The following is a 13236-nucleotide window of genomic DNA, read 5'->3' on the forward strand; positions in this document are numbered from 1 at the left end:
TGATACAAAAAACATGTTTTTAGTGGTTGCATCTCTGAATTCTGTTCCCAAAGCACTTTTAGTTGTTTCTCAGCACGCTTCTCCTTTAATTTCGAACCAAATTTTGATAAACAACTGTATTGATACGAAAAACAAAATCATGTTTTTTTTTTGTTTCTGATTTTCGCTTCCGAAAGTGCTTTGACTGTTTCTGAAATTTTTGAAAATAGTTTTTTTCGTTCCATCCACCGTCGGATGAGCCCAACATGTTTTCCGTCTAAATCGACCACATTGTGATCCACCAAATTGATTGTTACTAAAAACATGTTTCTGTTTTCTGTTCCTGAAAGCGCCTTAGTTGTTTGTGAAAGTTCTTGAAAATTTTCTGATTCTTTAGTTGTTTCTGTTTTCTGTTTCCAAAAGTGCTTTGAATGTTTCCGAAGGTTTACGAAAATCGAGTTTTTATTATCTTGAAAATAGAGTTTTCAGAAAGAAAAAAAATCATGATTGTTGTTGAATGAACTCAATATGTTTCCACTCTAAATCATGGACCAAATGGTCGAATGCACAAAATGACATGTTTCTGTTTTCTGTTGTGAAAAACGCTTTAGTTATTATTTCTCTTTTCAACCCATCAATTGTTAAATAGCTTCCATATGCTTATTCTCTAAATTCTCAACCAAATCGCTATCAACAAGTGTCTTAAAATAAAATTTGTTTTGGTTATTGTGTTTCTGTTTTCTGTAAAAGTGCTTTTGTTTATCCGGAAGTTTCTGAAATTTAAGAATTTCGGATTCTTCTCCCATCCATCATCAACGGTTGAATTGGGCTCCGCATGCTTCTTCTCTAAAACATTCAACCAAATTGTGATGTATTCTATTTTTATGGCAAATATGAATTTGTCAAACAAATCATAATTTCAATTTCTCTCGTTGATTTAAGAAATGAACCACCAAAAGGAAACCCATTCATCCACAAGCTTTGATGAACCTGCTAAGGATATACAAGTTCATAATCAATTAAATGCCACAATTCTATTAATAACATTTTCATTACTCCAATAACAAGAACAACAACAATTTGCAATTGCTTTGGATAAAGTCTTTCATGTATATGACATCCAAATCTCATACATTCCTGAAGAAAGAGATCATCACAAATCACGGTCTTAACATCGGCGATGAAGCATGCTACTACATCAATCACAACATTTGTATAAGAAATGGAAGCTGTCTCATTCCTGCTTGCCCTCAAATCCATCACTGTCATTGTTCCTGCTTGTTTATCTTCTATTGGCTGCTCAAGGAATCATATTGGTTCAACATGACGTCTTTGATAGAATCCCAGAGCTCTTCACAAGGATGCAAACCTCTACATAGGAACTATGAGGATAACAACAAGAATTTTTTACTGCACTATCCTAAGTTGAATCTATCAGATCATACGTCGGACGTGTGAATAAAATTACGAGGCAGCACATCAGATATCAACAAGCAAAGCATATAGCAAAAGCATACTGAACAGAGACTTGTTAAAGATATTTAGCCACAAGCAGGGAAGACATTCACCGATTGTCACAGAGCCAAATAGAGGAACACATAAAACAAACTAGTAAGCTTGTATTCTTGCTTAATCTTCATATTGCTCATAGGATTTGAGCAGCTCAGTGCAGACTGGCAATGAAGTGTCCTTCAGGAAGCCAAGCGAGTTAGCAAATCTGGTGTCCGAAGCAATACCGTTGTTGTGGCTGAGGAACACAGGAGCCCTCTCGCGACCCTGGAGTGCAGTCTTGCATCCACTTTCTGGGCTACTAACGAGCAGAGACTCGCAGATTTCATGGTCATCATGCTCGCCTTCAACTAGGATGTTGTAGGTACCCGTGTGATCGGTCGTGCCCTCGAAACTGCACGTCTTTGCACCAGTGAATTCTGATCGACACTCAACCCTTACCGTAGCACCTGCAGATGAATCACAATGTCCGTAACAAATGGGAAATTTTTCAGAGTAAAGCAGGAGGCAGTCAGTCTAGGCACAGATCAAGAACAATCATCCCAAAGACAACGTGAAAAAATAAACTTTAACAAAATCCATATCATTAATCATGATCAGTGACATCCAGAGTGACCAAAAATCAACCATCAATAATGTCGATGTAGCCTGCATCTTCATCAACTTGTAAACAGAAGTTTATTGGCACAACAAAAGATTATGACTTCTGTTGGTTCAGGGACTCTATAAACATTTTAGTTTCAGACCATCAACACTACTAAAATCAAATTCCCAATGTGCATTGCCCATGTTTAACACTCTTCTATTACTTACATCCACTTTGTGTTTTAAAAATAAAATATTTAGAACTTTAAAAAGAAAATTCATAATCTACGAGGAGTTGGGACTTAAGGCTTTTGCTAGCTTTGTAGCTAAGCTATTGACGACAAACACTTATGCATTGGTGTCTTTTAACTCAGGTTAAACCCTTACTAAGAATCATACCATACAAAGTCACAATTGATATAAAGTTAAAACTCACAGTAAAGTCTGTAAAAGAAAGGACTCTTGAGAACAAAAAATTCTATAGAGATTGAAAAATTCTGAATTATTGAGACCCCCACTAGGAAAATATTGGATCCAAAAGTTCCATTAATATATACACATATAAATATATATACCATCGGGAATTCCAAATCTCCCTAGATATTAAATTTGGAAATTAGAAAAATTATGTAGAGAAAAAAAATCATATTTCTTCTTTAGAAATATATACATGTATATATTTTAACGATTATTCCACCAAAATGATATCCAACCTAAAAGGATAATGTCCAAACATTATATAGGAAGTAAAAGATGATGTCTCCGTAACTTGATTACATCTTCAATCGCTCGTATGTGATTACTTCTACCAGCTATTTTGACAGACAAGGACTATGAAAGTTTTTGCTGCTATGAAATGGAGAAAAAGCTTCGCATAATATTTTCAATGTTTAGATCTGTTGTTTAGGCATTCCAAATATTTCTTCCAATCAAAAAGAAAAAAAAGCATTTGCTCTTAAAGCAAACATGTAATAGAAACGATTTTTCCGGGCTGACAACCAAAAAGGATTTAAGGTGTTTCTAACTCATTGTATGATCTATACACAAGAACCTATTTTTAGATCGCTTCAATCCTCCCCTTTGATCTACTAACCGTAAATAAGTAACAAGATGAAGCTCACATGCCAACCAGAGTCTCCAGATTCGACGTTTGCAGATGCATCGAACCCAAACCAGGCAAAAATCGACGGCAAAAATTCCAACAAGAGTAAAAGATGGGAAGCCTAGAACGCGGTGCCATGAAACCCTCACCTTGGATGTAGGTCGATACCGGCGTCTCGAACCCCGCACGGCACGTATCACAGAAGACGCGGCCCTGGACAACGAACCCCCGCTTGACGACGCCAACGTCGCGCGCGGCGATCGCGAGGGCCGGAAGGACGCACGCCACCGCAAAGACGACGGCGACCGCCGGTTTGGCCATGATCGCAGTAGGAAAGGACAGCAGGAGTAAGGCGCTGGGACTGAAGGAAGCGGCGGTGAAGCGATAAAGGCCATTGAGAAAAGGACGAGTGAGTTTATAGTTGTCACAGTGGTTATTCTCACTCGCGGTGACGATAGGAACGCCTCTTTGGGGCGGGATTTTGGAACTGTTGATGGCGTGTTGGGATCCGCCTTAAGTAATTGAGTCAAGAAGCAGTGACGGTATCCGCAGGCGTGAGAGGGAATCACGTGGGTTAATGACAGATAATGAGTTCGGAAGGGTAAGCTTACCTCTGACGGGTTTACTGAGCGAGATCTGCGGCGGTGTGCCTCGTGCAGAGATCCGAGTCGTAGGATCGGGTCCTCTTATTATATATTTTTGAAATAATAAGATTTAAACATGATTTATGTTCTCTTATTATATATTTTTGAAATAATAAGACCTCATTATTATAACACTCCCTATAAATAAATTTATCAAAACATAAATAATATTATACACATATAATTTAATTATATATAATATCATAAAAATCATTTATAAAATTATCTCAACCTTGTTTACATAAGAGCTAATCAAATCCTAATTTGATCAAATTTAAATAAATATATCAACTGCTATAATTGTGATATTATTAAGAGTGTTCCATTCGAAGGGGTGCCAAAATCTTTCGGTGATATGACTCTAATGTATAAATTAGAAGGTGTTCAATCATGAATGACAAGCTATGTGAGCTTGGAACGAGAGAATAAGAACTCTCAACTAAAGTGAAATAATTTTTTTATTATATTTGTCCCTCTTCTTTGTAAGTGTTAGTGGTGTCAAATGAATCATGATATGCAATAAGAGACTCAATTTAAGTTGAACTCAAATCGAAATGGCTTGACTAATTAGGAGTCTCCTTGCATACGATCAAAATTTAAACTATGACCGAGAGTCCTTCGATTAAAAGTCTAAGAGTCTCCTATATGAAATTAAAAGTTGAATTTTAACTAAAAAACCTTCTCTGATAAGGAGTCTTTCCCCTCTATAACTATTAGTAAAGGACGATCGGGAGACCAAGGAGTAGGGGAAAAGAGAGGAATATAGTAGCAATAGAGAAGCCTCAAGAAGCTACACTTGTATGCTTAAGAAATCTCTTTATAATTTTATTTTTTTTTGTCAAAAAGCAATCTAGATACTTTTTCCTTTTAGATATTTTTTCTTTCAATGTCCTCGTTAATCCTCCAAAAATAATAAATCTATTTAGAGGAAAGATCAAGATCATTAAATCCATCCCCCAAATGGATCAGGTAGTATTAGAGTGACGATCCTTATTTGTGGATGTGATGGCAGATAATATCCAAAAATATCACCATATCTTACTGCCTATTTCGCATTGCTCATGAAAAAGATGAAGGACGTGATGGGTTGGATCTGATCCAAGCTAATACAATAATGAAATCTGATAGAGATGAGTGCCTTATAGTAAAGGAGAAGACATCGTCTTCATCGAAAATCAAAACTAATTTATGGACGATGCACTATGATGACAATGTCATGGAACCGATAGCAAAGGTAAGGTTATAACATTTTCGAGTCAAAACTCATATCAATATCCTCACCTATGACGACTCCATAGATGTTAGACACATGGCTTAATCAACTCAAAATCCATTTTACCCTCTCTTGCAATCATTGTAAAATGACATAATATATAAGAGAGAAGTATTGGAAGACTCACCTAAAACTCTTCCCAAGAAAGTGAGGAAGAATGAAAAATGTCAGTGATGATCTTACCAAAATTGAGTCGGCTAATTGTGTGGATATACATTTATCGCTTATGGTAGGGCCAAATGTAAAAGACTTGAGTCCACCGATTAGTCCAGAGGTTTGGGAAGATCTCTTCATATTGCAAATTCAAGTACAACAAAAGTTTATCAATGTCATCCGATAATAAAAAAAAATCTCATCTTAACAAGATTGATCTATAAAGCACACCTCATTTGAATATTTTTTGGGTTGGATCCAAAAAGATATGCTGATGAGGATATATAGATAACATAAACTTTGCATTGCCCTTTAGCCTCATCTAATTGCACTTAGAGAAGGAACAACTAAAAGGAGGATGAAAGAAACTCAACCACTCATTCCACATGAACTGTTTAAGTCTTGAATTAGATTGGAGATAACGTTTGTCAAGTAGAGTTGTCTCCATATATGAAGATGTAAATATGAAGAACTTAAAAGGTGCTCAAGCCATTGATGTTAGACAATAAGCCAAGCAAGATGTTGTCTTTGTTAAATGACTTAGTGATTAACAAATAGACTACTCGAAACAAAGACACTATCATACTTAGCTCAAACTCAATTCGAGTCATACTTCAACTCAACTCAAATGTAGCCCACTCAAGCTCAAGCTCAAAGTTTAGTTTGATCAATTGAAAGAGTGAACCCAGCTCAATCCAAGTTGGATTCGAATTGGAAGAAGAGTTGGACTCCAATTAAGAGTCCTACTCTAGTTATAAGTCCTTGCTTTTACAACTACAGCAACCCTAAAGTAGATATCAACAACAACCTAAGAAAGAGGTGTTGACGATTAAAAAGAAGAGGAGCGATGGAGAGAGGTAACACTAAGATTGTAGTCCGAAGAGATTCAAGCTATCACTTATGCTGTTTCACTCAAGAAGTCAGAGCCTGTTGCTTAATAAGTTTCTTCTTAGTTGTTTGTTTAGGTATTACTTAATTAGTCAGAGCTTGTTGCTTAATAAGTCTCTTCTAATTAAGAGGTTCAATCTTTCATAATTACTTTTTGTTGGGAAATCATTGGGGGCAACATCATATGCGCAGCGGAAGAACAAGAAAACAAAAATCCCCGATTCCCAAAAAGATGTTCGTCGTCGTGCGAAGATTGGTGCGCAAAAATTTACAAAACACAAAACTGAGTATAGAGATTGTGTTACCTAGGGAGATCGTATATCCCTGTTTCCTTGCAGATCCTTAGGAGAGGGTGAAGGAGGTCAAGCGTCCTCCTCTCTAGCGGTGATCCACACAGCAGGGTTGCGACGACGCTCCTCAAAACTTCAGGCCTACTCTGAGGTGGAGAGGGAGAGGAGAATAGGAAAGGCAAGCAAAGACTCTAGCCTATGAGGCTGTGAATCCCTCCTATTTATAGAGATCCCGTGTCAAACCCTAATGGGTCATTCCCTAGTGGGTATTGGATCTGCATCCAATAAGACAAGGGCTCCGTCGGATATCTCATATCCGAACCTCTACTCATCGCAATGCCTACCATATGGGTGTGACCCTCTATGCCCAATATCGAGCTGGCCGTGAGTCATACCTGTCAGAACTCCTTCTAACTCAGTGAATTATTATCTCTGTAATAATTCACTCGACTCATCGACTACGGATGTACTAGGCCACTACGCCGTAGTCCCCAGACGATACAGGGGAATCCAATCCATTGGACCTGTCTGTCCTCAGTTACCATGTACCTATAGTCCCTCATCCATCTAATATCCCAGAGACCGTATATCGAGCATGGTGCTGTCAGACCCATACGGTTTCTACTCGAGTCTTGCTCTAATCGGATTCTTCCGGAGAACTCTTTCTCTCTCAACCCGAATGACCCTGGTCAAGGATTTGTCTGAGCAAGAACACATAGGATATTCCTCTCATGACGCCGAGAGTGGATGATCCTCTATTGACACTCAATAGCCCTCGTAAGGTCGACTACCACTCCCAATGACCAGCTGTACTAGGTCTGGGGACAGCCAAACCTATAAGTCTGGTATCAAAGAGTGGAGCACTCATACAGGACATCCTTGGTGTCTCAAGTCTAAGGACCAGATACACCACTAGGACTACAGAATCGCTGTCTAACAATAAGGCATCATCAACCATCCAGCATTCCGTAAGCGGATCAATCAGTGAACTCATTCTCCAATGAGCACCTGTACTGTATCCCTAGTGTCCCTACACGAGCAGCTATGAGACCAACTGCATCCATCATATGGACGGGTATACAGCACACCAGTCTATCCGGTTATCACGATGTCCCTCTCGAGTAACCTATGACCGGGATTATTTAGGATATGTGTTTAAAGGTGAATCGATCTCATTATCGTGATCTCATCACGATCCGATTCCCATTGCACAAATCCAAGGACATCACAATATATGTATGCATTTATGCAATAGTTATAAAGTGATATACGCCAAAATATAATAAGCAAAAAGATTATGTATCAAGTCACACGTGCCATCACTCACGTGATTGGCTTGCTGGGCACCTATGACTAGCAATCTCCCACTTGACCTAAAGCCAATCACCTATGTGTCTGATCCCCATCAGACTCCTGTGATGCTCAAAGACAATCTGAGACAACGGCTTTGTTAGTGGATCTGCAATGTTATCTTCGGATGGAACTCTTTCCACTGCTACATCTCCTCGGGTTACGATCTCTCTGATAAGTTGGAACCTCCTCAGAACACTTCTGATAAGACCCGAGTTCCCTTATTTGAGTAATCACCCCATAGTTGTCGCAATAAGGGAAGTCGACTTGTCGCTATCTGTATCGACTCCCAAATCTGTGATGAACTTCTTCACCCAGACTCCCTCCTTTGCTGCATTTAATGCAGCAATGTACTTCGCCTCTGTGGTCGAGTCAGCAGTGGTATCTTGCTTGGAACTCTTCCAGCACACTGCTCCTCCATTCAAGGTGTACACATACCCTGAATTCGACTTGCTATCATCGACATCAGACTGAAAACTTGAGTCAGTGAAGCCTTCAACCTTAAGGCTATTACCTCCATATACTAGTAAAAGATCCTTAGTCCTTCTCAAGTACTTAAGGATACACTTTACTGCTTTCCAGTGCTCCAAGCCTGGATCCGCCTGATACCTGCTCGTGACACTCAGAGCATGCGCTATATCAGGCCTAGTACATAGCATGGCATACATGATATACCATATTGCTGAGGCATAAGGTATCATATCTATGTTCGCCCTTTCTTCTGGAATTTTCCATGTCAAACCTTTTGACAATGGTTTCTATGTACCTGGACTGGGACAAGCCAAGCATCCTCTTAGATCTATCTCTATAGATTCTAATCCCCAAGATATAGGATGCTTCCCCTAAGTCCTTTATGGAGAAGTGTCTAGATAACCAAGCCTTTACTGTGGATAGCATTCCTACGTCATTCCCAATGATGAGGATGTCATCCACATATAACACCAAAAAGGTGATAGCGCTCCCACTTACCTTCCTGTATACACAAGGCTCATCTTCGTTCTTAACGAAGTCATAAGATCTGATTGCCTCATCAAATCTTATGTTCCAACTTTGGGAAGCTTGCTTTAGTCCATAAATGGATCTAAGCAACCTACACACCTTATCTGGGCAGTTCTTGGACACGAATCCCTCAAGTTGCATCATATATACCTCCTCCTCGAGGTTCCCGTTGAGGAATGCAGTTTTCACATCCATCTGCCAGATCTCATAATCATAGTGTGCTGCAATAGCCAATAGAATTTTGATGGATTTTAGCATTGCTATGGGTGAGAAGGTTTCGTCGTAGTCAACACCTTGCCTTTGACGATACCCCTTAACCACTAGCCTTGCTTTATAGGTCTCTACCTTTCCATCTACTCCGATCTTTTTCTTAAAGATCTACTTGCAACCGATGGGTACAATACCTTCGGGCGCATCAACTAGGTTCCAAACCTTATTGGAGTACATAGAATCCATCTCAGAATTCATGGCTTCTTGCCACTTCCCGGAGTCTATACTCATAATAGCCTCCTCGTAGGTCTGAGGATCAATATCCTCTACATCCTCTGCTCTAATATGTCCCACATATCTCTCAGGAGGATGGGATACTCTATCAAACCTGCGTAAAGTTGATACTTGTGTATTAGGTACCTGAACAGACTCGGGCTGTAGAGTGGTGCTTGAGCTTGGATCTCCAACCTCGCTCAATTCTATCATTCTCCCACTGTCTCCGTCAAGAATGTGTTCCTTCTCAAGGAACACTGCTCTCTTAGCTACAAAGACCTTTTTGTCCTCGGGATGATAGAAGTAATACCCACAAGTTTCCTTGGGGTATCACACAAATATGCATCGCTCTGTCCTTGATTCTAACTTATCGGGGTTGTGTCTTTTAACGTGGGCAAGGCAGCCCCAAATCTTAACAACCTTAAGATCAGGCTTCTTCCCTTTCCATATCTCATATGGTGTAGACACTACCGACTTAGTTGGAACTCTGTTCAGAAGGTAAGCTGTGGTTTCTAGGGCATATCCCCAGAATGAGATGGGTAGGTCAGCGAAACTCATCATGGACCGTACCATATCTAATAAAGTACAATTTTTCCTTTCAGAGACACCATTGAGCTGAGGTGTGCAAGGAGGTGTCCATTGGGATAATATCCCATGGTCCTTGAGGAACTGAGTAAACTCTGTACTTAAGTACTCACCTCCTCGATCTGATCGAAGAGTTTTGATACTCTTTCCAGTCTGGTTCTCCACCTCATTCTTATACTCTCCGAATTTCTCAAAGGCCTCGGACTTGTACTTCATTAAGTGCACATATCCATACCTTGAGAAATCATCAGTAAATGTAATGAAGTAGGAGTAACCTCCAATGGCATGAGTTGACATGGGTCCACATACATCACAATGTATGAGTTCCAACAACTCAGTGGCTCTCTCTCCAGTTCCACTAAATGGAGAGTTGGTCAATTTTCCACGAATGCAAGGCTCACAAGTTGCATAATACATATAGTCGAATGGATCTAGATATCCATCATTTAGCAACTTTTGAATCCTTCTTTCATGGATGTGACCTAGCCTACAATGCCACAGGTATGCACTGTTCAACTCATCTCGTTTCCTTTTGGACACATTTACATTCATGATATGTGGAGTGGTGTCTAACATAAATAAACCATTATGCAATGTTCCTTTCGTGATGATCTTATCATCTAATAATATCGAACAACCATTGTTCTCAAAAATAAATTTATATCCACTAACTGTTAAACATGAAATGGAGATAATGTTTTTGATAATAGAAGGAACAAAATAACATGCATCTAATGCAATAAAAGCTCCACTAGGCAGATGTAGGGCGACCTCGCCAACAGCTAATACAGCAACTTTTGCTCCATTACCCATCTTGAGGTCCATCTCGCCTCTCTCTAGTCTCCTAGGCCTTGCCAGAACCTGCAACGAATTGCATATATGATAAGCACTACCGGTATCCAATACCCATGTGTTATCATAAGAGTCTGACAAATAGAGACTGATCATGAATGTACCTGAAGCTTCATCAAGCTTTTGTTTCGCCCTTTCTGCAAGGTACTCTTTGCAGTTTCTCTTCCAGTGCCCATCTTTACCACAGTGGAAGCATTGGCCTTTGTCCTTTGTTGGGTCTTTCTTGGCAACCTTTGCTTTACCTTGTTTGCCCTTGCCCTTTCCCTTCTTAAGGGACCTTTCTGCTTTCCTTTTCTTTCTGGTCTCACCAGTGTAGAGAACTGGCTTCTCTTTCTTAATAGTACTCTCTGCCTCCCTCAACATATTGAGGAGCTCTGGGAGAGTCACCTCAAGCTTGTTCATATTAAAATTCATTATGAACTGTGAAAAGGAATCTGGTAGGGACTGAAGCACAATGTCCACACACAAGTTATCCTCTAGGACCATTCCTAGACCTGTGAGTTTCTCTATCCACTCAATCATCTTTAGGACATGGTTCTGAACCGGTGTCCCCTCAGTCATCCTAGCGCGGAAAAGGCTCTTGGATATCTCATATCGTTAAGTCCTTCCCTGTTCCTCAAACAATTTGCGGACATGTAGGAGAATGGATCTGGCATCCATCTTTTCATGTTGTCTCTGTAACTCTGGAGTCATAGAGCCCAACATATAGCACTGAGCAAGAGTGGAGTCATCAATGTACTTCACGTAGCGAGCGATCTCATCCTCGCTTGCCCCTTCTTCGGGCGTAGGCATCACTGTATCAAGGACGTACACGATTTTCTCCGCTGTGAGAACAATTCTCAAGTTACGGAGCCAATCCGTATAATTTGGACCAGTGAGGTGGTTGACATCAAGTATGCCACGTAAGGGATTTGAAAGCGATATTTTCTGAAAATAAAGATGTAGCAGAAATGAATAACATGCAGATTTTGCAAGAAATAAACTATCAAGATATGGACTTCTATCTTAATATGCTCCCACTATTTTACTATCGAGTCACGCGACACCCTCAGCACGTAAAACGGAAGTCTCCGGCAGACTTCTAGTGGGGATCAGGATCCAATCAGCGTCTTAGTGTAACCTCGAGGGACTCGACCAATCACACTAAGCCTAAAAGGTAGGCAACTCTTGTCAATCACAACTCCTTGTGATTCCCATCCTGTTCGGCCTCCGAATCACCATGGCCTCGAGGGACTCGACCAACCATGATGCTCGGTTAAGTCAACACCTTCGTTACAAGATGAGTCTGATTTGATGATATACCCTCGAGGGACTCGACCAAGCATACCATGTCCTCAGGTCACCGGTGACATCTCTATGTCGTAAGCAAGATAGCGAATCGCGATATAGGTGAGTCTCGAGGGACTCGACCAACTCAACCTACACCGGGAATCGGTTCCTACTCATAACGATGGAAGGCCACGTGGGTCAATCTAATTGCCTCACGTTCACCGACTTAATATTATCGAGAGATGTTTCTATGATTTGGTCTCCTAATATGACATGTCACACATATACATATTTAATATATATCTACATCGTATGCAAATATATATACATATCTAGTATGTGTATAAGCAATCACACCAGATGATCATGGACCACAACCTAATATGATTAGGCCCGAGCCAGTAGGCCTAATCACTCACATCAAGATCTATGTGTGCAACGGTGCATCTCCATGCCCTGTGATCGTCCATCTCGTCCTTGTCGGTTCCATCGACATCTTGATGCATCTCCATGCATCACGATCGTCCGTCTCGTGGGTCCCGCTGTTGCATCCACGCTCCCGCTGCGCCTCCTCATGTGATTACAACTTAATCATAGGCACGCAGGCCCGACAATAAACGAGAAATATAATGGAGGTTCGCAGACCTCAATAATAATAATCACAAGTACACACATCACACGGTCCATGATCATCCGTCCACACATCATACATCACATGTATAAATAATCATCATAATGTAGGACTACTAGATAATAATAAAAATAATAATCAACTAAACCTTTTAATTAATTAATATTTTCTGAAATCAGGGATATGTAGGGAATTTCTCAATTCCTAAGGGTATTTTCGTAATTTGGACAAAAGACAGAAACTGGAATTTCTCAAATTCCTAGGAGCAAAACTGTCTTTTTCCCAGAAAACCCTAATGCCCTTTCCTCCTTTCGCTGCTGCCGCCGCCGCCACCCTGCCGGCGGCGGCCTGTGCGGCGGGGCGAGGGCACTGCCCTCGCCTGCAGGCGGCACGCCCGCTATCGGCGATGCCGCTGCGGGTGGGTGCCCCCTTCGGGCGCCGCTGCCTCCACAGGGGCGGCCGCCCCTATGGGGGGGGTTTCGCCCGCGGGAGCAACGGCGGCAGGCGTCGCGCGTCGCTGCCCTGCGGCGGCAGGCGCCGCTTCCTTTCGGCGGCAGGCGCCTCTACCCTGCGGCGCCTCTGCCCGTGGGTTGCCAGCCCCGCCGGCAGCAAGCCTGCTGCAAGCAGGCCGCCGGCCGGCTGCT

At 41.1% G+C, this 13236-nt stretch overlaps 1 protein-coding gene across 1 annotated transcript; it reads right to left on the reverse strand.

Moving 5' to 3' along the window:
- Nucleotides 1–1463: 1463 nt before the first annotated feature.
- On the reverse strand, nt 1464–3553 carry LOC103973970 (pollen-specific protein C13). Its single transcript, XM_009388675.3, has 2 exons — nt 3325–3553; nt 1464–1937 (listed from the first exon to the last, which is right to left on the reverse strand). The coding sequence occupies exons 1-2, from the start codon at nt 3494–3496 to the stop codon at nt 1609–1611; spliced, it is 501 nt and encodes a 166-aa protein (XP_009386950.1). The 5' UTR covers nt 3497–3553; the 3' UTR covers nt 1464–1608.
- Between the last annotated feature and the right edge of the window lie 9683 nt (nt 3554–13236).

Source organism: Musa acuminata, chromosome BXJ3-8 (genome assembly GCF_036884655.1).
Source record: "Musa acuminata AAA Group cultivar baxijiao chromosome BXJ3-8, Cavendish_Baxijiao_AAA, whole genome shotgun sequence".
Taxonomy (NCBI): Eukaryota; Viridiplantae; Streptophyta; class Magnoliopsida; order Zingiberales; family Musaceae; genus Musa; species Musa acuminata.